This window comes from Bos indicus, chromosome 8 (genome assembly GCF_029378745.1).
Source record: "Bos indicus isolate NIAB-ARS_2022 breed Sahiwal x Tharparkar chromosome 8, NIAB-ARS_B.indTharparkar_mat_pri_1.0, whole genome shotgun sequence".
NCBI classification, from domain to species: Eukaryota; Metazoa; Chordata; class Mammalia; order Artiodactyla; family Bovidae; genus Bos; species Bos indicus.
In genome coordinates, this window is record NC_091767.1 from 854493 (window position 1) to 872544 (window position 18052).

An 18052-nucleotide genomic window follows, 5' to 3' on the forward strand; every position below is an offset into this window, starting at 1 on the left:
AGGCAAGAACACTGGAGTGGGTTGCCATTGCCTTCTCCAATGCATGAAAGTGAAAAGTGAGAGTGAAGTCGCTCAGTCGTGTCCGACTCTTAGCGACCCCATGGACTGCAGCCTACCAGGCTCCTCCGCCCATGGGATTTTCCAGGCAAGAGTACTGGAGTGGGGTGCCATCATAGAGGAAAGTCTTTTTTTCTCTTGAAATCTAGTACTTTGTTGTATCAAGATGATATAATATAACTCACTTAATAGCCCTAACAGGCAGTATCAGTATGATTAAGTCAGTTGTTTACTGATCAAACACATAAACTATATATCAGATAAAATAAGTCATTTAATTACTGATGTTACCAGTGTTTCCTCTAGTGTCTTAGAATATACAGTCAGGATTTTCCAATATAAAATGTGTCCATTAAATTTCTATTCTTAGAGCAAATTTAATTGGAGTATTTGATTTCACCATATTGCACCCTCTCTCCTCATTCCCTTTCAATACCAGAGTCTAGGTTTCAACATTCTCTGTGTATCAGAGATCTGTGCCATGAAATAATCCCAACAGTTTTCTTAGTACTTGGGAATCTCTGCTAGAAAACCGTTCACTGCAGCACCCAGTCATATTTCCATAAGCGAAAATAATTAAGCACTTCAGATAACATAATCGCATGAATTTGAGCCAGAGGATTAGTTTATTAATGCAAGGCGCTGGACGGACCCTCCGGTTTAGGAAGTGAGGGGTTTGGTGAGGGGCGTTTCAGGGCTCGGGAAAGAGGCTCGTCTCCTCCTGTGACGTGGCCCCAGTCTGCACCTGTGCGCTCAATGGTCCCCAACACCAGCACCAGCTCCGCGACCAGGTTGCCTGACATCCTGTATTTCTGGGAGCAAAGCCGGATGATGGCCGGTCCGCTCATCTTCCAAGCATCCGGAGGAATCTGCACAAAAGGCAACACAAGACTCTGTGTCACAGCATTATCGGTTTTAAGAGCAGTCTCACCTGTAACTCCGTAAACTGCCCCTGCAACGGATGCGCAGTGCCACGCTGTGTCCTCCGCGTCTATCAGTGACTACGTCTCTAGGACTCAGCTGAAGGCTTTTCTCATGCAGGATGGAGTTAAACTGACCAGCCAGTTGACTGCGGTATTTCGTCATTTCCTCAGCAGAATCACAGAAAAAGGCAAATTCCTCTCAGTAACCCCGTGGAATCCAGGGGAGACTCCACTAGAGCCGGCACAGCTGCTCTGCCTGGGAAGTGGGCACTTGGGGGGAGTGAGTCAGACTCTCTGAGTGCAGCAGGACGTGTTCAGAACTGCCTGAGCCACGGCAGGCCAAGCAGACGTTCTTGTGCACGGTACAACTCAGCGAGAAAGAGGAAGGATTTGCTGATGGAGATCATGGAGTCCTGACTGTTGACGGACCTTCCACACACACGTACTGTTCACTCCAGAGGTAGACGGCCTGGAGTGTGGGCTCTAGAGCTAACAGTTTGTGCTGTTCCTTCTGCCCTGGCCTGCTCTGTCTCCTTGGCCAGGTTACCTGGCCTCTCTGTGCTCAGACTCCTCCATGAAGGGGCGTGTGGTAACAGCCAGACCTCCCATGGCTTGAAGAAGCAGAAAAAATGGGAGACTATGTGTGAAATGACTGGCATGGTATCAGATTATTACTTTTTACTCTGTTCCTAAGTATTGTGTTTTGTAAAAATCAGAAACAAAAACAAAACAAAAAAAGATGAAAGAAAGAAAAAAGAAAAGAAACTAGGCTTCATTTTGTAAAAAAAAAAAAAAAAAAAAGAAAGAAAGAAAGAAAGAAAGAAACCAGTCCCTTCCACCCACTTACCGAGCACTGTGGTGGGGCTGCCCAGGCAGGATCTCGTTTATCTTCTCAAGGGCAAGCCAAGGGAAATGCCTTTCCATCATTTTACAGATGAGAACTCTGAGTTCGAGGTCACAGCAATGGCCTAGGAGGGACCGTGGCTCCCACTGGTCTGCCTCTGTGATTTGCCTGGAATCCTTTGCAGGTTCAAGGCCTCCTGTACTCAGGAGGCGAGCTCAGCCTGTTCTTCTGTTTCCAGTTTCACCATCTTTCTCTAACCTCCACGACTGCAGCCCTTCTGGCAGCCACGGTCCCGCTCACATGGTATTTCATGTCCACTGGGCTCCGGTCACTTTTACACAAGTACAAACAGCCCCATGTATTTCCCCCCAGCCTTTCTCCTGCCCTTGATAAAAATTTACGTACAACCTGAAGAGCCAGAAAGCTCTTGGCCGCTGGAACACATTACCCTGCTTTTATGTTGAAAGTATGAATTGTCCTTGGAGTTGTGCCCTCACTCTACCCCACTGGTCCATGTTCATGGTCAGATAATGCACGGGCTTAGCCTTTTGAGGAGATCCATGTTTTTAAATCTTTCGTACTTTCATTAAAATAATTTGATAGTTGACACAGAAACATATGTTTCTTAAATGATGTAGTTAATTACAAAGAGTCCAAACTCAAAGTGGTCCAAGACTTCTTAAAGGTGCTCATTTTAAACATGCATAGAACAAAGGCTGGTCTTAAGCACTCTCCTCTCAGAAACATTTTCCCCAAAATACTATTATAGTTGGAACCCAAATCAGTCACAATCTAGAACTGCTCTGCTGTTTTCTTAGTCTGTTGTTGTTTGCTGAGCATATCTGGAATTCCTTGCAAAAGTAATATCTGCAATTGAAGAAATGGGCCATGGAGCCAAGATCTTGTAGGTTTTAAAAACTCAACAAGAGCTAAAGGAACAGGTTTTTAAAAATAATATCAAAGCACCAGAAGTGAGTGGAAATAGACCCTTATACTGAATTGCTATCAGAACATCTGTTTCATTCACCATCCATCACCGGGAGGAAATAGACAGCAAAAACTTCCCAACAGAGGATGCGCCAGCCCACTGGCCAAGAATCTTCTGAGAACATCTCAAGGTTTGGGTAATTTTCATTGAAATATTATTTTAAGCAAAACACCCGAAGATACACTCACATTCTTTTACTGCTCCATGTATATAAAAGGAAGGGAAATAGAGATGTTTGGTTTCACATGCTAGAAAAACACAGCTGGGTGCTGACTTGTGGTAGTTTTTCCAGTGGACATTCTGTGAGAGGGCACCGTATCCACTTGGTAAAGCATTAGCCCCAGCTCTGAGCGTGTTTGACACAGGGGCCGTGTGGTGCCTGCCAGCAGTCAGAGCTCTGTGTCTGCATCTGGAGAGAACCTGGGAGTCGGCCCCTCCAACAGGATCATGTTTGTTCAGGGATGCCGTTTGCTTTTAGGTGTCTTTTGCCATTTTGCTTTTTAAACACCTGCACTTTACTCTTTTTATGAGAATATGAAAAGGAAAAAAAAAAATGGTTTGAAAGATTAGCTTCACTGCCCCATACTCCTCTCCAGACAGACAGCTGAGCACATTACTTCATCTCAGATTAAATCTGAACATTTTAAGCTTAGGTGTTTGAGCCCAAGTGTGCCCAGTGACCCTGGAGATGGAAACTCTAAAGGAGACTCGGCCAGATGCTCCCCCGCCCCCAGGCGAGACAGTGAGGCTCCCAGATACAGTCCTTCCAGGTGAGACTGGATACAGGTGTTCTCTACCCTTTCCTGCTGCCTCCCCGCCAGACAGTTCTAAGCTGGAGCTCAGGGACAGTGAGGAGGAAGTCTAAGGAGAAGCTTGCTGGCCAGGTTCTCAGTGTGCACGAGGGGAGGCGTGTTCTTTCTCAAGCTTGGCAGCACTCCTATCAGCACTGATAACACTTGTCACAAATCCTGGACATGCCAGTGTGATCGCTAAGATGTACCCATGCCTCCACCGCTGCACGCATAGAAACTTTAAAAATTTGAGAGCATTTGAAAACTCGGTGTTCTCAGTTCTGAAACTCAGAACTGAAACTCCGTTCTCAGTTCTGTGGACCTCGGAGAAGTAGAAACTGGTCCCTGTTTCTGGGCTCCTGAGTTGGCAGTGGTGGTAGATCTCTGGGTCACCCTTCCATGCTGCCTCCAGACAGGAGCAGAATGGATGTTTTCAGGCAGTTCACCAACCCTGTGGGTCTAATCCATCCTACACACTCTCCCAAGCCAGGTAAACACTTGAGGTGGTGGTGGTTGTTATTCAGTCATCCAGTTGTGTCTGACTCTTTATGACCCCATGAACTACAGCACAACAGGCCTCCCTGTCCCTCGCCATCTCCTGAAGTTTGCCCAACACCGATGTCCATTGCATTGGTGATGCCATCCAGCCATCACATCCTCTGGCACCTTCTTGTGTCCTCAGTCTTTTCCCAGGATCAGGGACTTTTGCAATGAGTTGGCTGTTTGCATTAGATGACCAAAATACTCAAGCTTTGGCTTCAGCATCAGTCCTTTCAATGAGTATTCAGGGTTGATTTTCCTTACAGTTGACTCGTTTGATCTACTTGCTGTCCAAGGGACTCTCAGGAGCCTGCTCCAGCACCACAGTTCAAAGGCATCAATTCTTTGGTGGTGACTCATGCTGACCTCTGGAGGAGGGCATGGCAACCCACTCCAGTATTCTTGCCTGGAGAATCCCATGGATAGAGGAGCCTGGGGGGCTACAGTCCATGGGGTCGCAAAGTCAGTCACGACTGAGCGCCTAAACACAGCACAGCACACAGGAGGCTTATCCATTATGTTCTTTCTGTGCTAACAGAAAAGAATTCTGTGTTGAGAATGGACTTCTACATCGTAAAATCATAACATTTAAGAAATGTAGCTTTAAAGTTCATCAAATTAATCCCATTACTATGAAAAAAAATTTAAATTCCAGACTTCCACAGTTAAAATGGCACAGACCACTAAGTCCTAACTCCCATTTCAGAATGTCAACTCCAGCCTTCGAGAAAACCCTGCAGAACACAAGAGGTATCATTTCAGTATCCCTAACAGCCACTTGCCTGGGAATGAGCACACCAAAGTTGAAAGGCAAAGTTAAACAGTGACGTCCTGTGGTTTTTACGTCTGTTCCTTGCAAAAATCAAGAGAGAATAACCTGGAAAGATGGCTACAATGTGTTGTAGGTTACAGACTCATCTGTGAGTGATGCTCTAATCTGTGCATTGACTGTGTGTTGAGATGCACCAGCGGGAGTCTGAACAAGAACATTGCACCCTCTAACAGAGTGTTTTATCTCTGAGGGTTCAATCACAGGCAAACGTCCTTTTTGGGTATCTTACAGACATCGTGTTTAATCTAAACATCATTTATTTCAGGGAGAGAGAGATGGTAGAGTTCCTGTCTCAGGTCTGTGAACCCAGAAACCCTATTGTTCCATATTAATAGTGAAGACAGGGATGGGATTACTGGACCAGTTACCGCGGCCAGTGGCCTGCACACCTAGATGGAAATGACTGGCGTTTTCATTTTGCATAAAGGGCCAGGCACCCCTGGATGTTCAGCAACTGTGAACCGTTAGTGTTCATCTGTTCGTTTTTCTGAGAGTTGGTCGTTAGTAGGAGAGCTGTGGCTTTGATGGTCAAGGAGCGGGTGCTGTGTAGGAGGAACAGGCCAGAAATAACTGCTGACCCAACTGCTCAGGGACGCCAAGAGCCAGGGTCCTGAGCTGGGTTAGTGACAGGAGAAGACACCCACTCGGCTTTAGGGTGGAGTCCACCGAAAGCCACACGTTTTACATGAGGAAGTCTGGAGTTTAGGAGTCCATTTCCTCCTTGGAAACAGTTCCAGAGAAATCCCTGCGTACCGGGTTAAACCAAGTGACTTGGGGCCTCTAGAAGTTTATGATCGAGAAATCACAGGACAGGGACCGCATTCCTGAGACATTGCGAAACCGGCCCGCCCAGCGCTTCTCACCCTCAGGGCCCTGAATTCAGTTACTCATTGATAAGCGAACAGAGTGAACGGATTCGTGCAAGCCTACAAAGTATCCCCGAACTGAACTCCCCCTTCAAAAAGAAAGAAGCCTTCCACACGATCTTTGTACTGTGGGGTTTACGCGCGGCACCGACTCTGATGGCACTGATGGCTGGGGGCTGAACCCTGGACCCCCGCCCGGGGCGCTGGAATGTGCCCGGAGCCCAGGGACTAACCGCGCTCATAAAGGAGATAAAAACCTGGGGCAGATCACCGGGCAGGCAGCCGACATCCCTCTTGGCTTAGAAAAAAGGTGGAATTCTTTCCCGTTATCCATTACTCCTGGAAGTTTCCCGAAAGCCCATTTGTCCCAGTGCTGCCCGGGACTCGGGACCGACCCGGGGGGCGCGGGGGCTGGGGGGCTGCCTTCCGCCGGGCCCTCCCCTCCGCCCCCTTCTCTCCCCTCCGTCCCCTTCTCTCTCCTCCCCACCACTCCCCTCCGCCCCCTTCTCCCGCCCCCTTCTTTCCCCTCCCCACCAGCGCAGCCCCCGCCCCGCCCCGCCCCCTCCCCCGCAGACTCTTATTGCCCAGGCGCTAGGGCGGGGCGTCCGGCCTCCGGAGGCACCCCGGCAGGCGCGCGCGCTGCCCGCGGGTCCTGGGCCCGTGGCTCTGAGGGTCCGGAGCGGCGAGCCGCAGCCGGACGGCAGGTAGGGCGGCCTTGCGGACGGGGAAGAGGGGATGGTTGGGGGGCGGCAGCCCAGGGCCCAGCCCGCCGCGGCCCGCGGAGTCCTCCCGGCCCTGCGGGCGGAGCGTAGCCCGGGCGCCTGGGACAGGATCGGGGCCAAAGAGTAGGGGACGGCCGTGGACCGCGGGCAGCCTGCGGGGAGGGGGCGCGGGTGACCTCGTTCCGCCGCGGGCGGCCGGGGGAGTTCGGCCCTCTCTTCACGCTGCTCTCTGCAGGCGCCGGCGCGCCAAGAGTCCCAAGTCTAGGGAGGAGGCGCCGGCCGGCCGGGGGCGCGGGGTCGGGAAGCTGTGCGCTCGGAGCTTAGGAACCCCCGCCGCCCAGGTCTGGTTCCCCGCGGAGAGGGGTGAGGTTGTGGGCGGCGAGTGTGCTGGGTCCGGAGCCACCGTGCTCGCCAGGGGACGCCCCGAGGCCCCAGCCGAGCCGGGCTCTCTGCGCTCCGAACTCGTCTGAACTGGGTCTCCAGGAGCCTGGACAAGCCCGGGCTACTTGAGATCTGGGGTCCCAGGGTCCCAGGGACGGGCAGAGTGGACACACCCTGGCCTGGGAGGCGGGAAGACGCAGAGTCTCCCTGGTGGCGTGCGCGGGGAGGGCCGCCCCTTCCCATCCTGCTCCACCCCTCCCCCCGTTCTTCACCTCCCCCCCTCCCTCACCTCCACACCCCTCCCCCACACCCCGCTCGCAGTGGTCCTCGGGCCTCGGACACTGCTGGGCTCTGCCCTGGAGAACACATTCTTGGTTGGTATTATGAAAGGTCTTGTCGCAGTAACTGCCACTGCCTGAGGAAGGATTGGTCGTCCAGAGAGTGGATGTTGGTTTGCTTCTGAACACAATACAAAGTCATCAACTTTTTACTGACTTTTCTCATCACCAACGAAAGGCTTTTTCTCCTGAAAAGCTGGTGAGCTTTGATTTAGTGATGAGAGGTTTGACTGAATTTTGTTTTTTCCCTGGTCTGTTCTCCCGGGTTTGGTTTAGTAAAAGTAGGCGACCCTGTGCCTTGGAGTGACCAAGGAGTCACTCCAAGGAGTGACTGTATCAGAAATAGATACCCACTGTGTAATCAATATATGATCAACATGCTTTCCAACTTACCCCTTAGCTGTATTTTTGTTTATTCTGTTTATTTTGTACAAAATAAGAGTTACTTAGTGTTTAGTCTACTTTGTGTTTTGAATACGAGGGAGGAGGGGATGTTGCCTGGAGCCCACACCACATCCCTAAGAAACTAGGCATGTGAGCAGCCTCACTATCTTGTTGGCTGTGTGAACGCTCTGTGCTCTGGGTGAAGACTTGGGAGTAGATGATTGACAATAACACAACTTTGTCTTCTGTGGCTGTGAAACCCATGAATCATAATACTCCGACAGCTGGTCTGGTCAGTAGCCTGCCTGATGGAATGGTGTAATAAGTACACACTCAGAGAGTTCCCAGGTGAGGACACCGACTTGGGGAACAATGGGTCTTGGGGAACAATGGGTCCGTGTCCTAGTTAAAGGAGCCCTGCGGCGCTTCATTATAGGCTTGTGGGCTCTGGGTTTCAGTTGACTCTTGTAGTACCGGTGGAATGCCACCTACCACGTTGCATTGATCTTGATCTTGAAAAACTTTATTGTGTTATTTTCTCAAGAGCTGTGATCTTTGTATTACTTTTGAAAATAGTGCCTTTTTTTTTTCCCAAAATATTTTCCGTAGACCGTAGTAAGTCTTACACTCCATTATATTTAAAATCACTCATTATTACTGATTTATGAAGTATTTCCTGGAAATTATCAAGGAGTCTATGTTGCTCAAGATGCTGGAGTCATTATTTTTAAAAAGTTACTAATTCATTCACACAACTATTGACTGTCCAAACAATTGTTGATTTTCTTCCCCCAGTTTCCAGATTCCATTCACAGTCGTTCGGAACAATGAAGATATGTTTTAGACATCGCCATCTTCTTTGTGTGTATTTCATGTAAACAGTTTCATATCAACGTGTAATGTGCTTTTTCAGCATGTTTCAGAAGATCCAGATAGACACTGGGCAACGGAGGTTTATTTCTCAGGCTGCCTACTCTTCTTTAGGTGGCAAAGTAATTCTCTTCTTCAAGCAAATGAGGGAAGTAGACACTGAATATACACTACAAAAGTATGTCACTGAGCACATTTTCGTGTGAACATCTTCTTGCATTCATGCATGTCAGCTCTTCGGAGACACGGGGAGTGGAATGCCACCAGATCGTAAAGATGCAAGCTGGTGGACGCAGAGTGGGCCTGGGGCCTTCCCCTCTCTGCTTCCCAGGTTGCTGGCTCTGGAAATGCCCTGCAGGGTTGCACTCGGTCAGGTTTGTCTCCTGGGGCAGCTCTGGTCAGGTTGTGTGGAAGGATGAAGGATGAGAGGTGCTGGGTGAGAACCCTTTCCTCCAGGAGAGAGCAAGAGCTGGGGCTTGTAGGAGAGGCAGGAGGGGAAGCAGCAGGAAGGCAGGCCTGAGGGGTCAAGAGGGAGAGACGACTGCTGACGCCAGTGCCCTGTATGGCTTTCTGCAGCCCCGCCCCCGATCACGGAAGGCCCTTTCCCCCTCACCAGGACATCTGCGCTGCTGGCAGGGCTTTACAGTTGATGGTGATGGGTGACCTTTGCCCTTCTGACTTGCGTGTGTGGATCCCAAGGACCAGGAGGTGGGCTGAGAATGCGGGTGCTTGCTCACGGCAGCTCCGTGTCAGCCCACCTGGTACACGGTGGCCCAGCTGCTAGAGTGCCTCCGCTGCAGGAAAGGAAGGCACTGGTGTCAGCGTGGCCTGGACTTAGGGAAAGCGGAAAGGCTTATTTGATGGGAAAGATTTCCCCCTGAGGGAGAAGCTGCCCTTTTCAGGCCAAGTGTGTCAGCCAGAGAAATGAGCAAAGTTTAGGAGTTCTTGGTAAAACTTTCTAATTTTTTTCCACATAGACGTTTTCAAAACAGAGCGATAAGACATACAAAACCATGTTAAAAAGAACTGACACCTGTGGCTGGGGGAGGAAGGAAACTTGGGGAGCCAGCTACCACTCTCCGGACCCCGAGGGCCACGTGGCCGGCTGTCTAGAATGGGGACCAGGTGCCCACACCCCGTGGGAAGGAGGAGCCCTGGACCTCTGGGCACAGAGTGTGCACGCTGGCCCACTCTTCGTGGCACATGAACTGTAAGCGCCGTCCACTTTAGGATGGGCTATGTGGGGAATGTGTGTCTGTAAATCCTTCACTGGGAACTCTGAAAACTCTTTGGTGGAACCATGTCCCCTGTGGTTGGGTTCCCGGGACAGGTCAGATCATTCTGCTTTGTTAGTGAAACCATAGCATGGAGCCACATAGATAACACAGGTTTGTGGGCAATGCACTCAGAACTCCGACTTGATTTATTTTTTTTCTAGATTCTAATTCCAGCAACAGTGGCCAGCCCCCACCTTCTGTTTCTCCATTTAAACCCTCGAAGATAAAGGCACCTAGAAAGACACATTTCCTCTCATCCTCCCCTTGTGCCCACAGAGACCCCACCCTGGAGCCACAGAGCTTGGGGCGTGGGGGGGCATAGCTGTAGCTGGCCCCAGAGTGGGTGGGCACGGTGAGCCCAGTGGTCCACCAGGCAGGCCGGGCTCTCCTCTGATGGCCCGTCAGTGGGGGCTGCCTGATGGTCGACATGACCTCGTTACTGTGAACATCTTTCCTCTAGAGCCTGCGCATCATCACTGCTGGATTGCGCGTTCAGTGTCTGTGAAGTCAGGTTCAGAATCTTTAATAAAAGAAAGAAAAGTCCCAGGTGTTTTATTCATTCACTCATTCATTTTTGATACCAGTGCACGAAAGTCCCAAACAAATTTCTCCTGGGTTCAGATAATTTGAATGCTCTTGTATAATTATAATATTCTGAATAACCATATTGTAAATACCATTGAGCACTTACCTCCTACCAGAAAGTGTGCCACAGTGTGTAACATACTTTATGTCATTTAATCCTCACCGTAATCCCACATAGTAAATACTGTCAGCATCTCCATCTTAAAAATGATGCAAGTGAGTGGGTAAGAGTTTACCCAGAGCCAGCAGGTCTGCAGAGACAGGGCTGGACAGGTCTTGCTGGACACTTCCCAAGCCCCAGGCCCTGGCTGGACTCTGGGAAGAAAGTCAGGACCCACATGGACACCTGAGTAGGCAAAACCTTTGCCCTCATGCAGCTTGTCCCCTAGTGATGGGAAGCAAGCCATAAACGAAGTGAGCTAACCATCCAGGGCTGCAGCCAGTGCTGTGCTGGGGTTGAGGGCAGAGGAGGGGATGGACCCCGGCGGAAGGAGCAGCTGCAAGGCTGGGCATCTGTCCAGGGAGGCAGGAGACAGGCGGAGGAGCGGCTGTGGACAGACAGAGTGAGTCTGGGAGTGAGTGGGGCGGCGTTGCTCCTCCAGGCAGGGCCTGGCACTTTATAGAAGCGGCTGTTACAGTGCAGCCGCTCTCGGCCTAACATCCCAGCCAGGTGCCTGGGGAGGCACCCAGGCATGTGGACCAAGGGCTTGACCTCGTCCACCAGAGCTCCGGAGAGACACAGGGACAGCCTGGGTCAGAACGCCTCATCGAGCACCTCAGATAGATGGCTCATCTGTGGTTCTGGAAAGTAGGTGGGGTCCGCGCGCCAGGGGTAGCATGGATAGGTGTAGCAGTGGGGCAGGGGGGTGGGTGGAGGGGCGGGTGGTCTTCCTGTCTCAGTGAAGCAGGAAGCAGGTCTTTGCCTGCAAGTAGGAGTGGGTGTTTGCCGAGAGGAGGTATGACGGTCACCTGGAGAGGCGCCTGCACCTGACTGGTGGTCTGTCCTGGACCCCAGAGACTCACCGTCCCCTGGACCTCCAGAGGGGAAGGTCTGCTGTTCTGTGTGCCTTACATGGAGTGGAGCCTACACTTGGTAGATGGTGGTCAGTTCAGTGTCTGCTGAGTGACTGTTGCAGTCCACCTTCTGCACACTGACCCAGAAATGTCATTGCATATCTCCTACCCTGATCGTCAGTGATTGCTCCCTGCTCTGGGGTGCTCTGATACAGCAGCTGAGACAGCAGCTCCTTCTGTTGGTGGTTCTCTCCCTGAGCCCCGCTCCTCTCTGGAACGCTGAGGTCGAGTCTGGACTGTGAGACCGCTCTCAACTGTGCACTCTTGTGTTGCTGTCTGGCAGGGACCTGAAGGAAGCTTCACTGCTCTGAGTGGTGCCTGTGCTCTGTGGTCTCAGTGAGCTGGTGGCAGAGGAATTGATTGAAGGGTTTGCAGTCATCGTTCATTCTCTAGTTAGAAGGTGAGCTTAGCTGCACTTAGCATTGGTGGTGTGTGAGTGATGAGGGGGCATTGTGCCCAGGGTCCTGCTGGGCAGTGAGCGAGGGCAAGAGTTGGAGCAGCCCTGAGGGAAAGGCAGATGGCGTATTGGACCAGAGAGGTGACCGGGAGGCAAGTGAACAGCCGTGTGCGGTGTTCCGGGAGGTCGGAGTTGAGCAGAGCTGCAGGATTGTCACCACAGATAATTCCTGGGAGGAGTGGCCCTGCCCCAAAGGAGAGCGGAGAGTGGGGACATGGGACTCCCAGTGTTGGAAAGTGGCATGAAGATCCTGTCACCTGACTAAGTTCTGGTCTGAAAAACCTGTTCAGTGAAAGAGCATTGAAGTAAAGCATGTCCAGTAAAACCACAGGTGAACTAACTCAGAACTGGAGTTGGAGAAATTTGTGGTTTCTCCTGGTAAAGCGTCGTTTTCCACCTGTCTTCTTAACTATACATGGAAGTGTTTGTGTAGGATGTGTACAAGTATCTGTTTGAGGCACTTACCAAGCGAGAAGCAAATCCGGGTGCCCTCCATGCTTTTCTCGGGGTTCACACGGTTGTGTCATACAGAGTGTGCGCGCACACTGCACCAGCACCTGTAAACTGCCTTGGCAGGTGGGGTCCGGTGCTCAGACAGGGGACAAGGGGCTGAGTGTCGTCTCTCTAAGGGGAGCTTTAAAAAAAAAAATTAGGGTGTGGTGGGTCTTTGTTGCCGCGCAGGCTTTTCTCTAGTTGTGGAGAGTAAGGGCTGTTCTCTAGGTGCTGTGTGTGGGCTTCTCATTCTGGTGGCTTCCCTCGTGAGCACGGGCTCTAGGGCACATGGGCTCCAATAGTTGTGGCTCCCAGGCTCTGGAGCACAGGCCCAGGAGCTGTGGTGCATGGGCTTAGTTGCTCCGAGATGTGTGGGATCTTCCCAGATCAGGGATCCAACCTGTGTCTCCTGCATTGGCAGGCGGATTCTTTGCCACTGAGCCACCAGGGATGCCCCAAGGGGAACTTTTATTTGCAAGAGAAAGTGGTACCTGACCCCGCAGGTCTCTTTGCAAGGCAGAAGCATCCTCCAGGGATGCGACTGAAGTGGTCCAAGCTCAGCATCCTTGGCCCCTCTTCCTGCGTAGGCTGGGGGGAGGCGGGGTTGTCAGCTTGCAGATAGATAGAATCGTACTGCTTCCCCTCAGAGCCACTCCGCAGCCACTGTGTGCTCCAGTGCCCTCCACCCGCACAAAGCTGCCAGACTTTCTCTACCCCAGTGGGCATCCTTGCTCCAGGGTACCAACGAGTGAGAAATTATGTGAAATGAGTTGATACTTGGAGATTGAGGAAAGCCCCACCCATGACAGGCATATCAAGGTCGAGAGTGTGGGGCCCTGGGCTGGGTATGAGGCCAGACTCCCGTTCATGTCACAGTTCAGGACCTTCGTGCTCCCTGCAGGGGTGCTGGGCGGGGCCGGTGTCCTGCGCTCCACGGGACAGATTGACAGTGTGACGCATGCACTCAGCCAAGACTTCCTGAAGCTGCAGGAGGGGCCGGTCCCCTGGCTCCTGCCGGTTTCTCTTTTCAGCTCTTCCCCCACCCCACAAGGGTGGAGTTGGGGTCTGCTCCATTGGAAGTGTGCACCCCACATGGCTGCAGGGTTTCCTGGGGGCTTCCTCACACATGGCAGATCTGGTAGAGTCCAATGTTACATGTTGAGAATTCCGGACTCACTTGGGGACGCAGTGCTCGTGGAGGCCTCTGGGAGGGTTCCCTCCCCCCACCCCCTGTAGCTCCCAAGCAGGACCCACGTGGCTCTGCCCCTCTGCCTGGGGCTCCTTCTACCTGTGGGTTTATTTTCTTTCTACTCCCATTGTTTTGATCTTCTCTGGTTACTAAGCCAAATACTTCTCTGAAATGTGAATAGAGAGAGGGATAATCAGACTGGACTCCTGAGTGTTTACTCAGTGCCCCAGTGAGTTCGGTTTTACTACTGTCTTTACCTGAATCTGTAATCGGGGTGTATTTGAAACGTACACTGATAGTGAAGAGTGCCGTAGCTGTGCTGTGCAGCGATAACGGCCTCCTGCGTTTGACGTAAGAGAGCAGTTGTGTGCAGTCCCAGAGTCGCACGGCCAGGCTGACACTGCAGTGAAGGCTGAGTGTCCGGGGAGGCTGCTCTCAATCTTTGGTTTGAGTCTCTTACAAAGTGGCTTTTGGATCCTGTTCTGACTTTGAAATAATCCATTCATCCTTCCATCAGTGTAATTAGGTCTGGTTTCAAATAGTTTCTCTTCTGCAATTTTCATTAATTTAAAAAAAAAGCCAGACAATCACTTTTGTTGCCAGCAGGCATCAGCTGAAATTAGGAGTCACGGACGCCCTGTGGGCACTGCAGTTCCCGGCAGATAGACTGAAGGCTGCGGTGTTTGCAGCCACAGGTCGGGCTGACTGTCCGGGCTTCCTGGTGTTGGCCAGAGCCACCCGCAGGCCTGCGCGTAGTGGAGGTCTGCCTCATTGATGATGCGCTGCAGGCTAGACATGCACCTGTGACCTTCTGCTCTGTCGCTCTCAGGTCACCCCCTTTTGCCTCCTGAACCAGCCACAGAGACCCAGTCTTCAGACGAGCAGGTCCTTCTGGCTCGGGCCGTGCACAGCCGGCTGTCCCCCCGGAGCCCCGGCGTTGGCCCCCGTTTCTGTTGTCCTGCCACAGAGGAGCAGGCTGGCTGAGATGCCCCGAGGCTCCCTGAGCTGTATGGGGACAGAGATAACAGCCTCTCGCCCACCTCTGTCCCTCGTCAGCCTGCTCTCCAGGGGAGCTGGACTGAACACTGAGGACTCTGGGATACGGTTCCCGGGTCTCAGACCAGGAAAAGCTTGGATCTCAGACAGGAAGTGCCATGTTCTCGTTCAGAGTATCAGCCTGTGCATCATCAGCAAAAGGCTGTGAGAAAGAAAAGCTCCACAAACACCTCAGGTTCCCGTTACCCAGGATGGTGAAAGTGGTGTTCACACAAATGTGCAGCCGTGTTAGCTGTGCATGTATTTCATGGTGCATGGTGACCAGGGAGATACACCGTGTCGACTGACCCAGCTCCACACTCTAAGCCTGGCCCTGCGGCCTTGCCGGAAGGGAATTGTGTCTGCCGCAAGACTCACTGCTGTGCACCATGTAGCAAAAATGAGATGTACCGCCAAGCCTCCTGGAACATTGTGTGCTGATTTATATTTCAGGAGATAACACCCTTCAGATAGAGTATAATTTGGGAAACACAGGATAATTAAGGAGTTGCTGTAACCTCTAAGCCAGGCCTCAAGAAAGTTTGCAGAAATCTCTGGTTCCACCTGGTCAGGAGCTGGTCTTCTCTGTTGAGCTCTAGTGATGTTCTCATACTTTAGAGAGAGCGTTTCAGGTTTCCCTTTGATTTTCGGAGGTCCCATGCGCTGGACCCCGGGATGCACAGAACTGGGTGGTCCTCGCTATGGTCAGAGCTGCCAGGCTGGGCAGCGGTGCTGTGGAGCAGGCAGCCTCCTTGAACGGGCGCTGGTTGCCAAGTGTGGTTAGTAAACGCTCTGCTATTTTTTAACCGCCGAGGCGGTCCAGCCCGTGACTCAGAGGTCTTCCATATTAGGTTCTGGGAGACGCAGCCGAGCTGGAAAACGGGGCTCATCAAATGCGGAGGCCACAGTGGGGCGTGGCATGGATCCAGTGATGTCAGTGGGGAGCAAGCCCAGGCCAAGGACCTGGCACCTGGGCCAGAAGCGGTAGTGCGCAAACCCAGACTTCCTGCCACAGCTGCACACCTTGCCAAGCCTGGGGCCCTCCCACTGCCACAGGCATCGCCGCAGCATCTCCACGGGCGCCTGCGTTGGCGCCGAGGGCAGGTCCGGCCGTGTCTCGGCACTCTGCTTCCCGTTGCAAGCAGGAAGCTGGCCTTGTCGATGCACTTACCCGCGTCATCAGCCGCCAAGCAGCTACGCGTCCATAGGCAGACAGGCTCTGTGTTTCTTTCTGTTCCGCCTTCGGCCGCAAGCCCTCCAGAAAGCCGTGACTCAATTGCATCAGGAATTGGCTCTCATGAGCGGACGTGCCTGGTGGTAGAGGCAATTCCTGGCTGGCCTGTCTCGATACCTGAGTGCAGATGACTTCTTTATACGTTGATTCAGCAGATACCTAACGGTACTGTCCATTTTCAGAGTGTTTAGTGTACTTCTGTATTGAGTCTGACAACACAAGACCTCACTGCCTGGCATCCTGTGGTGGCACCCTCGGAGTTCTAACATGACCTGAGCTTTGTTAGACTCAGTGAGGGGGAAACAGCTGTGCCACGGAACCTGAGCTGTGACTTTCCACGGCCTGTCTTCCCTGCCAGCTTCCTAATCAGGAAGGATGATTTCCAGATGTGACACGGTGGACATGCAGGGAACACAGGAAGACGTACAGGGAACCTCTCCTTATGCTTTAAAAAGTGAGCGCACGAGTTAGTGTCAGCCACTCAGCAGAGACTTGGGCACTGACCCTGACTCGGGGAGCACATACCCTGCCCCCCGCCCCGAGTCAGTAGGGGTGGGGGGAGGCCTGCAGTGGAAGTGGATGATGAGGAGGCCTTGGAGGAGCACGACCAGCCCTCCTGGGGCAGGAAGGGTTGGGGAGACAGCAAGCAAGGCGTGGCGGGGGAAGTTGGCTTAAGTGACCGTGGGTGCAGAAGGCCGCTGAGTGGCAGGTCCAGAGGCCGTGTGTGTGCAGGACAATGGGGTGTTCAGCTTCGTGGCTAGAGCAGGGCCCCGTGGGGAGTGGGTAAGAAGGCCTGGCCAGGCTCGCACGCCAGAGTCACAGGAAATGTGCAGATCGCTCTGCCAGAGGGCCACGTTCACAGACCGAGCACGGGGCTGTAGACCCTCTCCAGAGGCTTTCAAAAGGAATCGGGACCTACTTGTCACTTTCTTCAGTAGTGTCTGATTTTGATCACCTATAAGATAGGAGTTTAAAAAACTCTAAAATCATTTAAAAATCTTTTTAAAGAAAGATTTATTCAAATAAAAAACTCAACTGACCAAGACTTGGAAGGCGTTGGCCAGAAGCACAGGCTTAGCCTTAGAGGACAGTACAGCACATGGCCCTGGACCTTCGTGGGCCTGCCCGCCCGGACAGTGCCGATGTGCCCAAGGAGCCCCTTCCAAGAGGGTGGGGCAGGGCTGAGGCACCGCCTCTGCCTGGCCTTGCAGATGGTGCATCCATGCTCCAGGAAGGCGTCTCTGCACCTCTGTCTTCTCCCCCTGGCTGACGGCCCTCCGGTCGTTTCGTCACTAAACCGTCCACTGTAACGTGAGTTCAGTGTGCTCTGAAAACCCACTGTGAGTCTGCTGGGTCACACCTGACAGGTGAAGAGCCTGTGGTGTGACGTGTGCCTTGCAGTTCTGGGTCTTTGTCCCACGACCTGCACTCTTCCTTCCAGCAGAATCCACCATCCTGTCACAAGTACAGAACATGAAGCTGTTCTTTGATTCGCCTCCACACCTGCTGCACAGTCGTTCTCAGATACCAGACCTAGGACAGGAAGTCTGTGGCAATGCCCTGTGGTCCACTGCGTGCACCCACAGGGGAGGTTCAGTTTCCCATCGCCTGTTTTCTCCCGTTTGCTTTCAGAACGTGGGTCACTGAGAACATGGGTCACTGAGAGCTGAGTCTGAGGCGGGTCATTTAAGGATCTGTACGTACCTGGTGATTAGCAGAAGGCATCAGTGTCAGTCCCTTTTACCATTTGGTCAACAGTTCCTTTGTGAGAAGCGCAAAGAGGTGGAATTCTCTTGCGGTTGTGTTACATGCACTTAAGTCCCAGTTCCTGTGCAGAGTGAACGTGGGGCAGAAGGGGGACTCGGTGACCCGTCCACGTGGGCGGGGCAGCTGGCTTGTTCCTGCCCAGTGGTGACCTGGAGCAGAGAGAAGGCTTGGTGTTGTAGTTAATGGTAACTGACTGTTATCCAAACTCCCGTAAATTCAGTCTTCTCAGAGTCAGGTGGTGGTCCTTGAACTGCAGATTTATGCCTAGCGATTCCCCCGTGGTTCATCAGCAAAGAACCTGCCTGCAGTGTAGGAACCACAGGAGACATAAGAGACTCAGGTTCCATCCCTGGGTCAGGAAGATCCCCTGGAGGAGGACATGGCAACCCACTCCAGTATTCCTGCC

The 18052-nt window shown here is 52.3% G+C and overlaps 1 protein-coding gene and 1 long non-coding RNA gene across 10 annotated transcripts in view; one reads left to right on the plus strand and one right to left on the minus strand.

Moving 5' to 3' along the window:
* PALLD (palladin, cytoskeletal associated protein) overlaps window positions 1-18052 on the plus strand; it is a 364941-nt gene that overhangs the window by 288297 nt on the left and 58592 nt on the right. The window contains exon 1 of one of the 9 annotated variants that reach the window (XM_070794348.1): window positions 6432-6545. The exons of 6 other annotated variants lie outside the window; for them this stretch is intronic. Coding sequence is in view for 1 of the 3 variants with exons in the window: in XM_070794347.1 (XP_070650448.1) it covers window positions 11091-11206 (116 nt within the window). In the remaining 2 variants the exon portion in view is untranslated. Of the gene's footprint in view, window positions 1-6431; window positions 6546-7304; window positions 11207-18052 lie in introns of those variants that run through there. 2 more of the 9 variants (XM_070794349.1, XM_070794347.1) reach the window with 2 other exon arrangements.
* LOC109562750 (uncharacterized) lies at window positions 665-6296 on the minus strand. The gene is made up of 2 exons (XR_002181205.2): window positions 1116-6296; window positions 665-926 (listed from the first exon to the last, which is right to left on the minus strand). It is a non-coding gene; the product is annotated as an uncharacterized lncRNA (long non-coding RNA).